The sequence below is a fragment of the Lampetra planeri genome, chromosome 4, assembly GCF_965212315.1.
Source record: "Lampetra planeri chromosome 4, kcLamPlan1.2.h2, whole genome shotgun sequence".
Taxonomy (NCBI): Eukaryota; Metazoa; Chordata; class Hyperoartia; order Petromyzontiformes; family Petromyzontidae; genus Lampetra; species Lampetra planeri.
Genome location: NC_136110.1, coordinates 6,028,665 through 6,049,572, shown reverse-complemented (window position 1 = coordinate 6,049,572; position 20,908 = coordinate 6,028,665). Strand labels below are relative to the sequence as shown.

The 20,908-nt window shown below is 41.1% G+C and overlaps 1 protein-coding gene across 1 annotated transcript; it reads left to right on the top strand.

The window, feature by feature from the left end:
- The first annotated feature begins 312 nt into the window (after positions 1-312).
- LOC144717622 (transmembrane emp24 domain-containing protein 4-like) lies at positions 313-19,074 on the top strand. Its single transcript, XM_078593129.1, has 6 exons — positions 313-502; positions 3,381-3,481; positions 5,138-5,263; positions 10,793-10,939; positions 16,373-16,512; positions 17,285-19,074. The coding sequence occupies exons 1-6, from the start codon at positions 373-375 to the stop codon at positions 17,388-17,390; spliced, it is 750 nt and encodes a 249-aa protein (XP_078449255.1). The 5' UTR covers positions 313-372; the 3' UTR covers positions 17,391-19,074.
- Positions 19,075-20,908: the final 1,834 nt, after the last annotated feature.

Here is a 20,908-nt window from a genome sequence, read left to right as displayed (position 1 = left end):
CAGCCGCCCTCGCGCATGCGCACAGCGATTAGGGAGGGGGGGGAAAGGGGGCGGGGCTTCTGGTGGAGCGTGAGGGGGTGGGCGGGGGCAGTTGGTGGCGCGTGGGCGCGCGCGCGAGCCGACATCTCCGCTTCCGTTTCCTGTTTCGCGTCGCACCCTCATTGCTGAGAGAGAAACTTCTTCCGCCTACTCCGTGACGTCAACGTGAATAGCTCCTCCTCCGCCCCTCCCCCTTCTACACCCACCCCGCCTACTTATTAGCATAGCTCCACCCATCTGTGCGCTAGCGCCCACCCACTTATCCCCGTCCTGCCCCCCCCTTTCCCCTCCTCTTCCCGGCGGCTCCGAGGACGACGACGACAAGCGGCGACAATGACTAAGTGCGCCTTGCTCTGTTTACTGCTGGCCGTTGTCGACGTGTCGACCGCGCTGTACTTCCACATCGGCGAGACAGAGAAGAAATGCTTCATCGAGGAGATCCCCGACGAGACCATGGTTATAGGTGCGCGATTGCCGCCGTCATCCACCGCACTCACTTCTAGACCGCGCGGCCTACGTGTAGGCCTAAGCCTTGACCTCGCCCGGTTGGGATACCGCGATCGGTACGCTATGGCTCGGCCTGTGGGTTCAGGCGTGCGGCGGGGTCGGCCCGGTGTTCTCGCTGTTCTTCGCCACGCGTTTGTTGACGCGTGGCGGTGGTCGCTTCGCCCTTGGCTCCTTTTGGGCGTTTTGTTGAAGCGCTGACTGACGGTGTCCGTGTGAGTGTTGAAGGTCCGTCCAGAGTGTGAAGGCGGAACTTCGCGTCCAGAATGGCCTTGTACTTGATATCCATATCGAAGTTGGTGTTTCCTGTGCTGTACACGCGAGTTAGAAGCTACGGTAATAGCAAACAAACCACTCTAAATTAATGATTGACCGGACCCCTTTTGCGCTGTGTTAACGTCACAAAGTCAAATTTCTTGTGAACGAATCTTAAATCTCCATTTGGACAGCCCAGACATTAATGTGTACATCTGAAAGATTATGCATTTGTGTTTATTGGTCAGATCTCCTTTAAAGTTGTGCGAATTGTGTTTCGGGTTTGGTGTCGTAGGTATTTAGGAGTTTTATATTGGTCATCGTGGCCAAGTTTTGAAGCCTGGGCCATGTGTTAGGTTGACGTGTGTTAAATTGGAGGGTGTGTGCGCCGTGTCAACCAAGTTCTGCTCGCGCTAAAACAACCATTTTATGTTTGTATTGCTCCATTCGTACGTGCACACAACTCTGACTTGCCACCAGTCAACTCCGTGCATTACATTCTTTTTTGAGAAACCGCACGTATTGCACTGCATTACACGCAAGCATATCGTTTCCATGTAAAAGTTTACGTTCATGCAAAAAACATACGCCAAATTTGTTTCATAAACAGTGCTACTGCGTGTGTGTTTTCATGCCGAACGTGGCCACGTACGGCAAAGTTGTACGAAGTTGCAATGACGCTTTGTTTGTTACAACCCAGCTTGATGAAGCACCCAGTGATGACGTGTAAGGTTCACGGCTTCACCGGTACACGTTGCCCTTACAGAGTTGTATGTATTGGATTCTTGCCTGCCTGTCTGTCACGATGTTTCACTCTTTATTTATACTACGCCACTGCCATCGCTGCATTGTACCATTACTATACGTTGATGTCGCCGCATGTAATAATGCCCATGGTCACCGATCGCGAATGCTAAGCAGACGAATTAAGCCTGGATAGTGCTTGGATAGGCGACTACCATGCATGCCAGGTGTCATAGGCGATGAACTTAAGGCTTGCGTGAAGGGCAGCGCAGCAACATACATTGATGTACTTGAATGTTACCTGCCTTAAGCCAGTGCGGTTTGGCTATGTGGTGAAATATGGTTCCGTAACCTCCCACAGCGTTGGGAGGCCCAAATCCATTGATGGATTTACCAAGGGCTGTGTATACACATGCACGTGTGTAGTTTGAGTCGAGTGTAGTAGTGTTCAATTTACCTTTAACCTCCTTGTAGTGTGTCATACTTTTATTTTGGCAGTGCACATTTATGTTCTATCGGTCATGAAATTATATTGATGTTTTTTTTTTAAATATCAAACTTCTTGGACAACACATTGCTATGTCCATGATATGGAATTATAACTGTCAATAACAGTGGTCGTAATTGCAAGCGAAACCTAACATGTTGATTCTTGCGAGTTTCTGGTGACGCTTAACATGGTACATTTAACAAGTGAGTGCCCATGCTCATTACTAAGCAAAATCTTGCTCGACTTGAACCACATTTTGAAGTCATTGTTCACGCAGACACCTGTTTGAAGAGGGCAGCTGTAAGCGTTCCTATTCGATATCTTTCTACTGACGCCCTTGTTCAATAGCACTCTATGCTAAGTGTGTCACTGATGTGGTGACACTGCTCACCATATAATAGGTCCCTCTATTGACGTGACAAAAAGGAGGTTGGGTTTTGGGTTAAACGTAAATCCGGTGAGCTGACAAATAAGTGTACTCCGTATGTTTATTCTCCCACGGATTTTTGTTTCACTTGTATTAATACCAGTTGAAAGGAGACCCTTTTTGAATAAAAAGGCGTTAGCGTCTATATGGTACTCAGAATCTTTATTTAGACTGGAGGAATCTGATGAGCTGTGAAGCTCTAGTAGGGGTGGGTCAGTAAGTTACAACAAAAAACTTGCAGTGTACCTTTTATGTTAAAATCAATTACACCGCCATGCATAAAATATCGCTCGTCAGGGATGTAACTTAACACCTTCAATAACCCATTGGACATACATTGTATTAGAATGTATGGCTTGCTCTATGAGTAATTGCCAAATATATTTTCATATTTATTTTTATATTGGGATATTATTCATTACCACAGTTATATAGTACTGTATGCATGAGTGGTGATTATAGTTTAGCTTGTTATACAGTACTGTATTTTAGTGCTGGTACAGATGCCTTATTTGGTGAAGCACTGATAAGTGTAACAGAATACAAACCACTATTGTGGTGCAAGAGGCTGATAAATTACGGAACTCTATTGCAGCTCTTTACATTGCGAAGTGTGTGTACGTTAATTTGCATGTACACATTGCTTTTTATGACACGTGGACATACATTATAAAACCGTAGCTCTAAGGTAAAAAATGCATGTTCAGAGATATCAATTGTCTTTTTTAAAAGTAGTTTCTTGCACTCCTGTCCTATATTTCTGTGAATTAATGTGCCTCTGTAGAGTTTCTTTGGCAGGGTTTATATATGATTTATATTAATGAGGAAACAGTGTCACATTTGAAAATGCGTTTTGCTAACCTTTCTTTTATTGTGCATACTTATAATGTAAGTGGACTAATTTTTGCTTTCCTTTCACAGGCAATTACAAGACTCAGCTTTGGGACAAGAACAAACAGGAATTTCTTCCTTCCACCCCTGGTTTGGGAATGCATGTGGAGGTTAAGGACCCAGATGGAAAGGTATGCCTGCAGAAGAACAAAAAAAGATACATAACTTCATCATCTTGTGCAATTTGTTTAAGTTTTATTAAAATATTGTACAACCCTATTTTAAATTGATGCGGTGAAGATTTTGATTGTGAAGAGATGGGTGGCTACAAAATTGCCTTGTGGCTGACAGTTAATTTTCTACGTCATCACATCAGAGGTCGCAATCGGGTACCCGATACCCGGCTACCCGTACACTCATTTCCCAACGTCTTGTCTCTTCTCACAATTCAAGTTCTTAGAATCAACCCACCCGCGCCTGCAACATGGCTTCATACCAGAGGTCGCAATCGGGTACCCGATACCCGTACCCTACCCGACCGGGTACGGGTACCTGTTTGCGACCCTGGTGCGGCCGGGTACGGGTAAGGAATCAAAACCCGTTTGCGACCTCTGCATCACATTCATGTCTCATGCTTGGAATCTAAATTCTGAGCGATGAAGTCTTAACAATTGCGGTAGATTTTGCATTTCTCTTGAGACATGGAATTGACGACCTCTACCTTTCAGGTACTTTGAAAGACTAGAAAACAAGATAATCATCAGCCATGATCGATGCACTGTTAGATGAAGGCTGCCCGAAACCATCACCATCTCCCGTGATTTAACAATCCACTAGGCACCTGTATGATCCAAATGTGTTGCTCTGTCTGTTGGACGGACATCCTTTTTGTAGCATTTCCTCCCGTGGCTATCCATTATCTTTGTCAATGTCCACGTTCATGATCGATATATATTAGCAGGTAGTATGCATTGATTAAAAAGTGTCTTCAGGTACATTTTTATGTTGCTTTTCATTGTGAAGTTTGGCTTTTTAAAAGCACTCCCAACTGGTTCTCATGCGCCTCTTTATTTCATAATTATGCTTTCAGTCCACCCTCCATAACTTTCCTAATAATTCATGTCCTGCTGTGTTTAAAACTTTTTTCCACCCACATATCTGCAATTGTTTAACCTATTTGTCATGTGACTTTATTTTTAAATATAGTGGCGAATTTCGCGAGGATACTGCCATGGTTGATGGTTGTCATACTGGTTCAATCTCTCAGCACAGCAGTTGCAACAATGGGAACATTTCTTAAACCCCCCTACCCCTGTTCACCAAGCAGTATGAATGGGTACACCACAGTTGATTGGCAGGTCATGTATGGTGGGATAAATTGTGGCTACTCCTACCTCTTCCAAGATGTCTGGTTTGTGTGGAATTGTAGTCCAAAATACCCTCTGACGGGGTTCACTCGTACTCCCCCTTGTGGGAGGTCATTCTGTCGGCAGTGGAGTGAGCAAGTAATTGCAGGGATATGCCACTTTTCAGCAGGCCCTTAAGCAAAGTAAAACATACTCTTTGGTTCTTTTGGTAAAGTCACGTAGTTAGAAATAAAATAAAACAAATCACGACCGCTTGTGTTGCGATCGAAACGTCGTGATTTGTTTTATTTTATTTCTAACTACGTTACTTTACCGAAAGAACCAAGGAGTATGCATTCCGGCAGTCACGAAAGCTTCAAATCAAGATTCAAAGTAAAACAATAAATAATTATGCCCTGAATGAATTTTGTAAGAATGTTTTCCTTGCACTCTTATTTCAGTTGTAATGTGATCATATGGTTGGATTCACCCCCTTTGCAGATCATCCTCTCCAAGCAGTACAGCTCAGAGGGCCGCTTTACGTTCACTTCCCACACCCCTGGGGAGCACCAGATCTGCCTCCACTCCAACTCCACCAAGATCGCCCTCTTTGCTGGTGGGCGCTTGGTAAGTAATCGTGGTGTTTCTTTATTTGGGGGTCGTGTCATGAAACGAAGTTTACTATTATATATTTTTTATTTTACCAGGTAAGGCCCACTGAGCTCTATAGCTCTTTTTCAGAAGCGTCTTGGCCACAAATGATAGCTTATCACGTGGAAATTTACAGCAGCCAAATACTGTGAACGCACGTTAATTCTAAATGTTGAGGGAAAAACTGAAGCACCCGGAGAAAAATCCATAAGACCATGGAGAAAATATGCAGACTCCAAATGTACAGCAGACATCAGGGTTGGAATCGAACCCACGATCTGTATACCAGGCGAGGTAGTTAGCATCTTGCCACTGCGGTGCCCACAGAGCAGTGCAACCCTTCATGTTAGATAGTGGCCTATGCAGGAGGATGTCACTAAGCCACCTCTGAAATCCCTTCAAGTGACCTCTGGTACACATTCAGGGGTAGTACTTTCCCACCCACTCTGCCACTAAAAATAATGTTCACCGTGCAAAAGTAGAACCAATATTTTTCATCCTCAGACCTGAATTTTAACTAAATTAAGTGCCATACCAAATTTTACGTAACTTTTTTTGTGTGCACTCATTGGCAACCAGCCTGAGGACATCAACTCACTCACCTTGAACCAGTTTAATCATGAGTGGTCCCTAGAATCCTACCCAGGTTCTTAGCGGTACTTCGTCAGCACTCTGAGGATTGAGCCATCCAACCATCTTTAAGGCATGTTTCCTTGTAAAGTTACTGAGATACTACATTAACTTCCACTACTGATAAAACTGCATTGGTCCAATGGATATACTTGATTCTATAATAGTAATGTAACATTTCCTGCAATTAGAATTCTGTATAGAATATAACAAACCTCCTAAACTATTTGGCAGGAAACCACTTTGACTTTTGTCAACTAAAAAGGTAATAATGAAAAATAAAAATCGGTTTTACCCCTTCTGGCAATAAAACAGGTGTTAAGATGTTCAAACACCAAATAGATACCTTTTGCAAGGAATCAAATCCGCATGAACTACACGAACTTGTGGTGAACATGCAAACAAAACATGCTCTCATAATATATCCATTCTCGATTTGAAGCTTTCGTGACTGCAGGAATCCATACTCTTTGGTTCTTTCGGTAAAGTCACGTAGGCAGAAAATTAATCGATCACGACGTTCATACTGGCAAAAAAGGTCCCATGATAAATAACGTAATATTATCTTTGCAGTTTGAGTTGTGCTATGCTTAATTTTCTATTTCATAGGCAAACATTAACAATTACAATTGAGATTATAAATCATGGGAATGTCACTGCATCTCGATGTACTGCAAATAAGGAAGACGTTGTGAGATTGTGGGCAAGTGAAGTACGGAGTTTCTTATAGCGAAGGTGAATGTTACAGAAAACAGTGTGTGGGGGAAGAGTTCTTCAACTGAATATGAAATGTTGATTAGATGGACACCGTTACACGCAGAAAACAGGAAAATCTTAAGCCTGATGGAGTCGGTCATACATGTGGCCAGAAGGAGAGCATTCTAGGCAGTGGGTGCAGTATCAGAGAAAGTGTTTTATCGAGTGTCGGTTTAGGGGTTTTGCCAGAGGGCATTTATTGCTGGAGCTGAGAACATGTGGAGAGGAGAAGAGGGAGATGAAAGGGGAAGAGAGGTAGGTGAGGGTGAGTTTAAGGGGGGGGGGGATCTTGAAGATGGCACTCGGTCGATGAGGGGGGGGACCTTGTAATTTGTGGGATTTGATGAAGTTGGGGGAGGAAACTCATAGCAGCATCCAGGATCACTTGAAATTGGTGGTTATTTGGGGAGATCATAGAGAGGGTTGCAGTCCTCAACCCATGAGCAGGAAACATCAGATTCTAAAACATTTTAATGTTTAGGATTTGTACATTCTCCTTTTGAATGTTATATAAGTTGTTTAATATCAAGTTGAATTTTGAACTTGATGCGAAATGATTGTTATCGAATTCGTCTGAAATTGTTCCTGAGCGACCGCTTCTGTTGCGATCGAAACGTCGTGCTCTATCTACGTGACTTTACCGAAAGAACCATAGAATATGAATTCCTGCAGTCACGGAAGTTTTTAAGTCAAAATTGTTCCCGAGTGTTTTTGTAAGTCACGGTCTAGTGATGAGACGCAACACATTTGTGTATAACATTGCCTTAAAATGAAAAATATAAAATCGGTGACATTTTGTGCAATTGGCCATTCAGTACATCATGGGAGTGTTATGAACGAATGTGAGTTTTTTAAAAATCTTTTTATGCTTGCCAACTCGGTAACAGTATGGGCAATCTATGTAGCGATGCTCATGTCACGTTTTCACCGTGAGGTGGCGCCACGTGACCAGGTTTTGCTGACCCTCTATTTCGTCATGCAATCAGAACATAAACCACAAGATGGTGTGAGCCGACCATTACAAAAAAATAAGTTTTGAATGTTATGTTCGGGAAAACTTTGCTCTTGCTAGTGTTTAGAATCAATTTAATGTAAAATACTTGGAAGAAAATATATCAGCCAAAATCGGTTGTTTGCATTAAAAAATTGTCATAGGCATACTCTGTTACGTTTTCCCTGCTGAGGTCTAATTTTTAACAGCTTCAAATATACACGCACATGATTTAAAAATTGTACACATTCGCTCTTATGTTTCATCTATCCTTGTTGTGTTCATGAATTACATTTATATAACGGTGTAAGATTATGTAAAAATATTACATAGCACATTTACAACTATACAACTTGGATAAAATACGTATAGTGTAATGAATGAAAGGGAAAAAAAACGATACATGTGTCTTAATTCAAACTCCATAATAGAGGGTTTTGGGTTAGATCGCGTAAATATATAAATGTGTCGTTAAACCCGCCACCACCAGACACAGCCAACTAGTCAGGGTTGTCACGTAAACAGAACATGCCAATTCATCACTAGCACAGCACACCGGTGTGTTGGAGAGCCAAGCCACAACATTTACAAACTGAGTAACGACGTTTCGCCAGTAATTACAACTAGCATCATCAGGTGACAGCTAGATTTTTTTTTGCCTGATGAAGCTAGTTGTAATTACTGGCGAAACGTCGTTACTCAGTTTGTAAATGTTGTGGCTTGGCTCTCCAACACACCGGCGTGCTGTACTAGTGACGAATTGGCATGTTCTGTTTGCGTGACAACCCTTACGAGTTGGCTGTGTCTGGTGGTGGCGGGTTTTAACGACACATTGATATATTTACGCGATTTAACCCAAAAACCTCTTATGGATGATATTGGTCACGAAAGCCTACGTGTTAAACTTAATTCAAACTGTATTTAGGCAATCTGTAACGTATGAGGTATTACGATGCATTGATTCATAGATTAATATAAATTCTTACCCTAAATGGAATCGCATGTGTAAGAAAGTGTTTTTCATTTCAAATGTTGTAAATCATTGGTGGGGCATGAGCATATGATTACTTACATCCTTATATATTACCTGAAATGGGAAAAACAGTTCATGTTTACATTGTCTCCACCTCGTGAGTAATCATGGAACATATTTTATTTAATAACAAACAGTAATGATGTCTTACGATTTCGTAGGTTTTTTTGTGGTTTTCATGTTTGTTTTTGGGTTGTACATTGTTGTTCGGCATGATTAAGCTCACAGCACGTGGAGTGAAACGTCGGACATCATGCTGAACAACACGCGGTGCAACCACAAAACACATCGGAGAGCTTATAGCATGATGTATTTTTCCGTTGAAATGTATTTTCCTTTTGCCTTGATGGGTAAAAAAAAAGATGAGATCTGCTCTGGATGGGATAATAAAGGAAACAATTTTTCAGCCTCGTCCGGACATTTCTGGAGTGTTTTATGTTTTGAATATACATTTTGGCAGTTTTTTTTACCGTTAATTTTCTAATAAATAAATTGTTTTTGTGTTCAGCAAAAGCTCCATTGAAGTAAAAACTTATTTTGATGGATATATTATTGTTTAAAAGTGATTCTGGCCGTAGAGTTGGGTGACATTAGTGCAGATGGTGCATAGTCGTTTGTGTTAAACTCTTCAGTGCTACAAAACGCATATATATCCCTTAATGAGTTTTTCTGCCTGGTAGCTGGCACGGAGCAGACCGGAAACCCGCCTGCTTGCGTTCAGCTATTGGCCTCAGTTAATCTCGCCGACTCCATTTTGAAATGACCAAGTCGCTGTAAAGAAAATAAATGTTTAATTGCACTATTGGGATTTACGGTAATGTGCGATGGAGTGGGGAGGAAAAGCAGAAAAGGGGTTTCATACTAAAGGAATTCTGTTCCTTTATAAAACAGAGACTCCTTTCACAAATATGAAAACTTATGCCAAAAAATATTTCTTGTACAAATATTTTACGAGTTAGTTTGGTAGTCTCTTTAGTTTAAGCCTCAACTTATTGCAATACTAAAATGCCGTAACAAAACACGTGGCGTGCTTATTTGTAATTTCTTGATTGACAGTTGTTGAAATTAATTTTTGGAACATTTTTTTATTCCAATTTTGTTTGTATATCTTGGATTTGGTTTTCTGCATTGAATACATAACCAAAAATGAACGATTTGGTGATAAGGCACACTGAAATCACAGTGACAAGCTGTAGATACGTTCCAAAAGAATCACGCAATTTTAATGTTTATGTCCAGGGCAGCGCCTAATGATATATTTTTCATAAGAAACATGCTTAAGCACACAAATGTACAATGGTCTCCAGATGAGCCACGGCTGTCAAAATGTCCACAGCCAAGGGATGCGGAAGGGTTGAGACTGTTGCAGTATTTAAGTTGGCAAGATTGATGATCTTTCTTTCCTCGGCATCGTGACATGCAATTAATTAGACCACCCTTCAGTCGTGGAGGCACATAACTTGGGTCTTTCGGTGAAAACAAACCTTAAAGCACTTGTGGGAGTGTAATTTATGTTGTGGCAGTTTCACAAAAAATATAGATCTGTCTTCCACAGTAACAACACATTTTCTTTTATGCTGCATGTTTAAACGCTGGAGTTAATCCATATCTTGCTATTATAAGGCATATTCATTGATATGCAAGTTCATTTGAATAACTAGGACTATGTTTTTTAAACGTGCTACATTTTTCAGTTCATTGGCAGGTTACTTTTGCAGATACTACAAGGTGGGGAATTTATCTGATCCAGTATGTGATTCATTGTAGAAAGGTAACAACTTGTACATTGAATATGTTTTTGTTATTTGTATCAAATCAAATATAGCTGTCTGTACAGATTTTATAAATTAATACCCCCTGTGGATTACCCTCTGTGGGTTCTGAAAACATCACAAGAGCAAACATTCATGACCTTGAATCTTGGCAATTCATTGAATAGTGGAGTGGAGGTGGTGATGAATTATATCTCTAATCAAGTAAACACTGCGGTTGTTGATTGAAGTCGACTTGCATCACAGTTGAATGGTGTGTGATTGCGTGTTGCTGTTGTTAATGGTCGTGTTGCCTGCACTGTTACGTGGTTGTCTGCCTGTAGAGAGTACACCTGGATATCCAAGTGGGCGAGCACGCCAACGACTACTCTGAGATTGCGGCCAAGGACAAGTTGACAGAACTGCAGCTCAGGGTGCGGCAGCTGTTGGACCAGGTGGAGCAAATCCAGAAGGAGCAGAATTATCAGCGGGTGAGATTTGCATTGGCGCCAGTAATAATCATGGCCAGCACCATTATACGTTGTCCATAATTGCAAATATGATTTAAATTTGCACACAAATTGTATTTTGCCAGTCTAACTGTGCCCTTGCAATTTGTTGACCCCTCTGCATGCGATGTAAAGTTGTATCTTTATTGTGTTTATCGTCAAACTTTGGCACAGTGCAACCGCACCTTAAAGCACATGTACTGTGTATGAGGATAGTTCTATTGATGAAAATTTGCACTTGTGTTGATATTTGTTTGTTATCTTGAACACAAAACTGAGAGTCTGATTAATCTTCCATGCATGCTAATGTTAAGCTTCATTCCACCCTTGCTTGTTTGTATCTTAACAAATGTTTTTATATGAAGAATCAATTCCTGGTCACAAGTACTTCAGCTTGTCAAAACTGTGAACAGTGTGGATCTTATTTCATGCCAACAAAAAATTCACTCCGTTTAAACAAAAGCACGAATCTGAAGTTATTTTGTGGCACAGTGGGGGGGGGGGGCTGCTAAGTTTGTTCTAAAATGTTAACCTTAGGTCATCTTCAGCTATAGTGTTTAATTGATATTAAGCTTACATTTACACTCAAAACCGTTTTTTTATATTTCACCAGAGTTGACTTTTGCCCAGTTCCTTGGTATTTGTTTTGACACAGGCCACAGAGAACCAGCAGTGGTAAAAAAAAGTGGTGTGGTGTGCAGCCCAGCTGAGAAAACCAAGAAACACTTCACTATGGGAGCCCTGCTGTGATGGGTTGACAAGTGATTTACTGCATGGGGCCCCGTAATGTATTTTAATGAAGTCGAGCACACAATGCTGCTTCAGTTTTCTCCAAATAATGGACTTGGAATCAAGACACTTTTGCATTTTCCACTTTTTATAGCTAAAAAATTCTCTTTGCATCAAGAAAACAGTCACATGTTAAGTTTTATTCTCACATGCAATATAAAACAGTAATTTGCATACATGCAGCACTGTGCAATATGTACACGACATATTTTTCTACAATTCAATTAATTATAATTCTGCTTTATTGGTTGAGAGTATCAAAAAACCCACTAATTTGGCCAAGCACGCCAGTGACTTGGACTTATACGTCATTATTCTCATTTCACGTCCTTAGAATCTCCAGAATTTTTGCAGGAGGTAGGATGTGCCCAATGCCCATGGACGTGTTTAGGCCTGCAACGGACACCATTGTTGTGTATGGGCCACCCACGTTGTGGGTTAGCAGATGTGCAAACACACCTGCTTGTGAAATCTGCACAACCAGGCCTGTGCAGTGGATTCCATCCGCCAGTGCTCTCACAGCATAATGAGGCTCTTGAGTAATGAAGTTGGGAGTTAGGGAAATGACAAATAAATCAACTTTTGGCTCACGTGCTTAATTCAAAATTATCATATATTACAACCAGGCATGTGTTGCTTTTTTGGCAGAAATCCGTTTCCTGATCCGCTGGGGATGTCCGTGTACGTGCAGTCTCGGTCAAACGTTGTGTTACAGACACAAGATGTCCTCAGAGTCGTAGGCTATCCATTTTCAGCTGTCCATTATGCAATTTTTCTTTTTCAGTTCCATTCACATGGAGGTGATAATGTAATAGATTTGTTAATGTGCAATACATTGGCTTGCTCTTATCCTGGTTTAAAGTGACACAAATGGGCTATAGATCCGTAATTATGCTTTGTGCCAAGACCTAGTGGCATGGAAGTCCTTTTTCAAATGAATGCTTGAACTCGGAATAATTGCCTCCACTTACAGTGTGAAACCGGCTTTTAGCCTTGCCTGGTGCTGCAGATGAGTTAATCGTTAAATGACGCTGCCATCGAAATCTTGTTATTGTATGTGGTGTTCAGTGTTGTGCAGGAATTTGTTCAGTTTAATTTCTGCACAATGGCGCGGTCTGGTTTTGTATGTTGCCTGGGCGTTGTCTGTTGTGCGATGTGCTGCTTCCGATTGAAATGCCTGTGAAATCGGATTGGAAAACACTCAGGTGAACAAAGTGTGTTATTTTACTCTACTTCAGAGACAGCAAAGGGTGAGGCATCGTGTCGGCAGAAGCCCATGCCCCGCAGACAACATCCAAAGTGTTCTCATCTTTCTTTTTTAATGTTACTTGAAACATTCCAATTCGCCCCACTAGAAGTTTTCTTTCAAAAAAATAACATTGCAACATAGACCATTGTAAATGTGATTCCTAGATTTGTTTCCATCAGTTGTTAGCATTATTTGAAGTGTTTGCAATCAGTATCATTCCTACTATACATTACAACTAGCCAAAGTAATTTTCACAAATCTGCGGTTTTATACTTTGATGTTTTCTTTATGAATAATTTATATGTTATTAATTGAAAACTATTTTTTTTTCTTGGGGGGGTAACACTTATTGGGGTGAAGCAGTGGTGGGGGGCAGTAGTTTGCGCGCGCTGCAGCATGAACTGGGCAGCAACCTGAGTTCGATGGCAGGCTGTGGCTAACATCAGGAGCACATGGTGGATGAACTAGTCTTGGCACCCAACCCCTCACCCCAATCCGTGCTGACCAGTATGGCCAAGCAACGCTCATGACCAAAAGTTGCCTGAGAGCCTTAATCCAGCAGCGGATTGGGTAAGGGCTGTAATTAATTATTCATACTTCAATGGCAACACGCAAATAATGGTTGTAATTTTTGAACACAGTCCCACGTCAAAAATGCTTGTTTTTATTAAGAAATAGTATCTGTAATTGAAATAATATATTTTCGCAATATGCATGGGCATAACATTCTCCACGTCTATACACAAATCACTCAGTCTCTAAGGCTGTGGATTAAGTTAATTCCCGGTGTTCATCACGCTGCCACCATTAAACTCGCTGATTTTTATCATGGGTCATAAATATTTTCTTTAGCACTCCCAGGACACTTTGTCCATGGCGTGCTTCATAAATTTCCAAAGTTGATGGCACAGTGTACAGCGGCGGTAGGCAGTGAGTGTTCGAGTAGAGGGGTTAAAATGTGGTGAAGAACGCGCTGTCCTTGCGTCAGGTCACTTGGAACTCAGTGGAGAGCGCTTGGCGCGCAACACATGAACAGCACAGGGTTGCACTCTGTCAGAGAAGTAGAAATTATTCTAATTTGTTTTTCTTGGCATTTTTGTCTCAACATTGCTGTTTTTTCCAGCTGTTTCTGCAAATAATTTGGAATTACAATGACGTTGTTTTGATTTGAAGCACTATTTGTTTAAACTAATTTATTGATTTTTAGATGTAATTATATAATGCATTATGAGCGTATAAAAATCTGAGGTTCAAAATATGCATTGCCATAATTACGGTATCCAAATTAGGCTCCTGCCCATGCTATTGTGTGTAAAGCTATCAAGTTCTTGTTCACGACACCACTTGGACCTTCAAAGCTCATAATTCTGAAACGTAAAACCTTGTATTTGTCTGGGATCGAGAAAATTACATTATGGACACCTATATAAGCATTGTGTTGCCCCGGGCTACACCATTTGATTTAGATTTTAAGGAATCTTTACCATTCCTTTGTATTGCACTCCATTTACTCTTGCACCCAAACATCCGCCCCTCCGGACATTCCCCTTGGATCACCGTTACATTTTGAAACCAGACGATGGTCTGTCCGTCGACTTTCCATATTGACATTAAATTAATATCCTTTATTGAAATATAAGGAGCCTTCGTCCTGGAATATATTCTCAATACTTGTATTGCTTCTCAGCCGTATATTTTCAAGTCCTTTGCATGCTTAAAGCATTAACTTATGCGTTCCATATTTATAAGATATTGCCTCACAGTATATTTCATAAAGGTGTTGAACAGCTGAAAGAATTGACAAAACGTAGTTAATGTCGAAAATATTTTTACAGGACTATAATATTCGCCTGTGACGATGTCACCCAGATACACCTGATCTCAGCAGGTCTTGAAAGCTTGAGATAGTTGAGCCTGGAGAGTGCCTGGATGGGTGACTACTCTGCATAAAAACAGGTGTTGTTCGCTCATGTGTCACAGAAGGCAGTGCAGCAAAATTAATTCTACTCTCCTATACTCTCTGCCTTCACCGACCAGTGCGTAAAGTACTGTCAAACAATTGACCATACTTTGTTCGCATATAATTAATCTCTTTAAAACATGTTGTTTATGAATGGCAGGTGTGTGTGTGTATTGATCACTGTTTGCTTGAGGAATAAGGAAGTTTCTCGTCATTAGATTAAAATAGGCAGTGGTCCTGCTGAAGTACCGCACGTGCTGAAGGTTTTAAACGTGGTTTGTGTGACCTTGACTGATAATGGCGTGGAGAGAGCATTGACTCTGTGCCTGAGCAAACAAGCTTCTGTTCACCAAACCCATTTTGGCACAACAAAAGGTCTTGTTGTAGCAGGCCCCACGCCGGAGATTGGTTTCCGTTTAAAATAACACCATTTAAGGAAGGAAACCTGCCACAAACGGAATAACGAAGTCCAATCCATCATTCGGTGCAAGGCCGGAAATGCATTGCAGAAAATCAGGGTAAAAAAGAAACCTTCGGGCTGCCAAGTGCGGACAGGATCTCGTAACCCAATGCGGGGGCTACTCAGCCCTTGTTTTGATAAGCTGATTGCGAGCTATAACTCTCAAGGTCTGTTTTGAAAAGGGAGTGTGGCTTATTAAAAAGGCCCATTGGAAAATGAAAGTCCCCATGTGCTATTTGATAGCAGCAGCTATAGCCCCCCCCCCTTGTCAAGTCTGTCATCTGAATTGTTCCCGAAGAGAAGCGTATATTGTAAATAGGAATCTCACTTCCACATATTACACTGCTTAGCGATGCGTTATGTCGGTGGAAAAATAATTTCAAATCCTGTTATCAACGTTGATGTTTAATTGACTGTTGTACATTCCTTCCACAAATTGTGAACTTAAGTATAGTCGTACCCCTTTTAGACTCGTGTGAACTGCTTGGAATTACGATGGGTGGTAGACTACTAGCTCCTTTTGATCACATGGCTCAGAATGTGTCCGATCTTGTCTGATTTTGGAAGCGAAACAGGATTGGGCCTGAATAGTGCTTGGATAGGTCCTCACCATGCACAGTGGGTTGTTACGGGATGGTGGGCTACATGGTGGTCGGTAGCGCCCTCATATTTGCTCCCTTGCTACTGACCTTCGTGATGAAATTTGGTCAAATCAACTCCACGGTCAACATATTGTGGGCAGACCCTCATCCAGCAGTGGATTAACATATATAGACTAGCCACAATGCTATGGTATTTAAAAAATACAGAACTTGAAGGTTACAGTTTCATTTCACATTTAAAGTGTGTGGAAATGTGCGTGTTTCAAAGTTTTGCCTCGTGTTAAAACTCCGATATGTATTGTCCTGTAATTTGACTTTAACTGTTGTCCAAATTGCGTTTGTCCCTTTTCAACAGTATCGGGAGGAGCGCTTCCGACAGACGAGCGAGAGCACAAACCAGCGCGTTCTGTGGTGGTCCATTGCCCAAACACTCATCCTCATTACTACCGGCATCTGGCAGATGAGGCACCTCAAGAGCTTTTTTGAGGCGAAAAAGTTAGTATAGGGATGGAGGGGCCTCTTGCCTAATGCACTCTGGGTGGTTCGGGTGCTGATTCAACTCTCCCCTCCCGCGACCTCTCCTCCAGTAGTAGGGATGCCACAACTTTTGATTTTGCTGCACCGCCCTGTAACTGTGCTTTATTTAATGATGGGTTAAATTGTGATTGTTTTTTTTCTTTCTTTCTTCCCCCCCTAATTAATGTGTGTATGTTGGTCAAAATCGCCTCCATTAAAATGCTGTCTCATCTCAATCAATGAACATCGTGAGATGCTCTGTGGGGGTAGTAATAAGTACTGTTGCCTGTGTCAATGCAGAATACCTCCCAGGCAATGCCAATGCAAATTGGGTTGTTTATTGGTTTTTGTATTATTGTATGCAGAATTGATGTAGGATATACAGTACCCTATTAAAACTATTATTAGCATTTGGTGTATCAATATGTTGATTTTCAAGCGAGGTTAAGGTCAACATGCATTACATATTGGTCTCATGAAGTGGAATGGAAATTGTCATTATGAACATTGTTATGGCATACCTACTAAGTAATTGGAGAATAATTTATCGGAACATCAACCCTTCGAGTGCAGGTTACAAGACAGTTGAACTCGGACATTTTATTTTGAGGATTAAACTACGTAATTGCAAGCATACCTTCACCCCTCAATTAAATTTCTTCCAGATGCATCTGTATGTTAGGATTCTCTACTTTTTTTTACTTGTGCAACAGTCATTTAATGACAATCTCCACATTTGTCATTTCAACAGCCTTCACATGGACATTTCCATAATATATTTAAAACCAACTCGCCAAGAAGCCATGGATACAAAAGCATTAGCTGGTAATACAGAAGAAACGTTTATAAAAGGGTAGCAATACCCTATTTGGAGAGACACTGTTATCATGTTTATTTTTCAAGAGAGAGGTGGGTAAGTGACTTGTCAAATAAATAATTTAACATTTGGTGTTCATTTTCCTTCCATTGGCATTGATAATAAATAAGTAGGGAGCAGTGTTTTTCCAAATCGGGCATGTTGATCACTTTATGAACAACAATCACTCATGTTGGACAACGTCGGCTTGTGGAACCTTGTCTTCTGGAAGAACATTCTGGGCTCTGGACAACTCAATAGCATCCTATGCACACACATGTTAGTCATGCTGCCACAGCACCTTTATAAATGAGCACTGGTTGTACCGATTATGGATTAACAAATTTAAGTGGAATATATTATCATATTGTCACAAACCTGTTGACTTCAAATTACAGCATATGTGACATGCATTACACTGTGTCAGTTTTGATGTGCCACGTTTTCTGAAACGAACCTTGTAACCGGAGTTCACAACAATGCTATTTTACATATGCTTGTGCTGGTGGTGTGAACGAGCGAGTGGCTGGAACAGTATATTTGTATTTTGTTTCTGGGTGGTTTTATTCTTCGGCATTTTAGGGCTGCATTTGAAAATGTCTATACTGTATATCCCCAACTGGTTGTTAAGAGTAGTGGACTGAACTTGGCATTCCTAAGGAAAAAAACAAAATTTTCAGTTTTTTGTTATTTACTCTTTTGTGATGCAGAATTAACGAACAGAACAGATTTGACAAATTTGGAGAAAAAACCTGAAATTACTTGATTGGTAAAACAGCAACTGTGTCGCCCCAACTGCAAAAACCTTAGCTGGATCCTCCTGAAATATATTGAATATTGATAATGCTTTCTTGGGTAAAAAAACATGTTTTAAAATATACCGATTCAGCTACGTACTTTATCATCCATTCAACACACCATCAGAAGAGCTGCATTATGGGAGTTAGTCGGCTGACACGTATATTATTTCCAATTTGGCCTAACTGCTGCAGTTTTGTTTATTCCCTAGATTTGAGAGTTGTATCACTGTTCTTAAAGTTGGGGTGGTAAATGTATAGCTGCTTTTGAAGTATGTTTTTTTTAGTGCGTGTGATTAGTTGTGGAAATCCTCAGATGAGTTCCGTTCCTTGCATTTTCCACCAGTATGTTGTAATATATTTAAGGAAAAAAAGTTGCATATTTCTCTGCTTAGATAATTTTGACACTTAAAAAAAACAAGCGACTCATGAGCTAAATTTTGCTTTACCTTTTCTGAAAGTTTGTTTTCTTGCAGTTAATTTTGGCAAAAAAAAATATTATTTTTGAACATTGGCAACACTGGAAGCTTGCACTTCTCGCAAGCCTCAACACTGTTAATGCTCAGTGTGTGTTCGCAAATTGTGATGAATACACAACGCGATGCATAACATTGTGAAAGTCAGAAGAAACACGTACTTTGGAGGATTTCGTTCCATCGGTGAGTGCACAAACAACAGTGAATTCTTACCTACAACACTCTTTCGTGACTAAATTTGAAAGATCAAGAAACAAATAAACCACCCAGGAAGTGCAAGCAACTTGTTAATTTTAGATAATTCAAGTCGTCAAACGTTTTTCCAGCTTGTTCTGACGCGTGAATGGGGAGGTCCATTTGGAAATACACAATGTTTTGTAAGTTTATGGAAATAAAGGTAAGGGTTCTCTGGCGTCTGCCTTGTGTGTTTGTTTTGTAAAGGCATTTGCATCCTTTTATGTTTTTGAAAGCAAATGCTCTTTTGAAAAGTGTAGGTGTAAAATAAAATAGACTTTGAAGCTATTGTGAATCCACTCTTGTGAAAAGGCTTCAACCATTGCCATTTCTGTCATGGAGAGTGGTTGGGGGGGGGGGGACCACACTTCACGTTAGCCAGCGTTGATTAGTAAAGGAGTGGAGGGGATTCAGGACCGGTTCAGAAATCACTCGCCAGGGATGTTTGCCGTAGCTGGGAATCGATCTTAGGTTACGAGGTTTATAGCGCAGTTTGCCAACGGCTCTACAACTGCTCCCCAAGCATGGATCGTGTCAGCATAACTGAATCATGCAGTCAAGTTTTTATTTTGGATGGGTAATGGCTGCAACTTTTAAGTTTATTGAATGTGTTAACAGATTATCCCATTTAGCCAGTTGCCTGACTTTTACAAGGGAGATCCGTTGTCCAACTTAACCTCCTACATTGAAATCCGTTTCTGTTGGCGTACATTTTTGTGATATTTCCCTTTTGGCAACGAGGTATTTGTGGGAATATAATGTTCAACTCTGAACTGGTTTAGTATTGAGTGCTCTCACCGCTATGTTACCCGGCCACCTGACGTTTCAGCAGCCGTCACTAGCCAAATTGTTTGCATTGAGAAAAAAAAGACTGAAATAATATTTGAGCAGCGCACCACAATGCTCACTTGACGAATGACACAGCAATTCAGCATTGCTGAACCGATGAATGATGCCGCTGCAATGAACATTACCACTCGGTACTCTGTTGACTGCAGCACCTCGATATTGGCAAATGTGGCGTGTTACTCTAAACCTCACCAACCCACACTACTCACCCACGTGGTGAAGTATGGTCAAATAACCCATATGACCCACAGCAAAGGAAGACTCCTAGCAGTGGGTTGAAAAAAGGGGCTATAAATGCACATCAAATTAAAACTCCTTCCGTGCTACTTGTTGCTTAAAAAAAATCAGCATGTCAGTACAGCACATGCAATTATTTGATACATGCTTATAATTTTATATGAAAATGTACATGTTATGGGCTTTGTACGGTCTAATTACAGCCATCAAAGGTCATAACGCTTTAAATGTTCGTTTTCTGCAACTGCGCCGAGTTTGTAAGTGACACTTGAAGCCAGCTGCCATGCATTCGCTGGCCAAGGGCAGACGTGGAATTAATTGGATGTCATTTGATGTCGGCGGAACCATAATAATGTTAAGTTTATTGTACAAGCAGAATTTCAAAGCGATGTTTAAAAGAGAACCTCCATTAAAGTCCCGGAAACCTAATATTTGCCTGAAAGGGAACATTTCTCTGCAAGTTTTTTAGAGGTCAGTAATACAATGAAAGGTGCAAGGTTTTCTGAGGATTGAGCGTTGCGATTGTTAGTTGAAATTTCTGCAATAACATTCGATCACATTAGCGTGCGTGCGTGTGTGTATGTGTCTTTAAGAGGCTGTGCCCTCCTCCCGCTGCCTCTATCCGATCCTTAAGCGCCGCTGGAGAAAACGTGGGAATGTTTTGCATTAGTGCGGTGGACAGATATAGGACACAGCGTCGCCGAGCTCCGTTTCATTAGGAGAATTTGTTGAATGAATTTGTTAACACGACGCCGCTGCCACGGCTAAGCCAGTTCTCACAATGCGCAGCATTTACGTTGGCAACTCTTTGCAAAAGGGGTAAAGTGCTGAGTCTCCCCCTCCAAAAAAACCCCAACCCCATACCCATGCTGTAAGAGGAGCGTGGGGCTAAAGCAGCGAACGCTTAAGAAAAGGCTCCCTTTTCC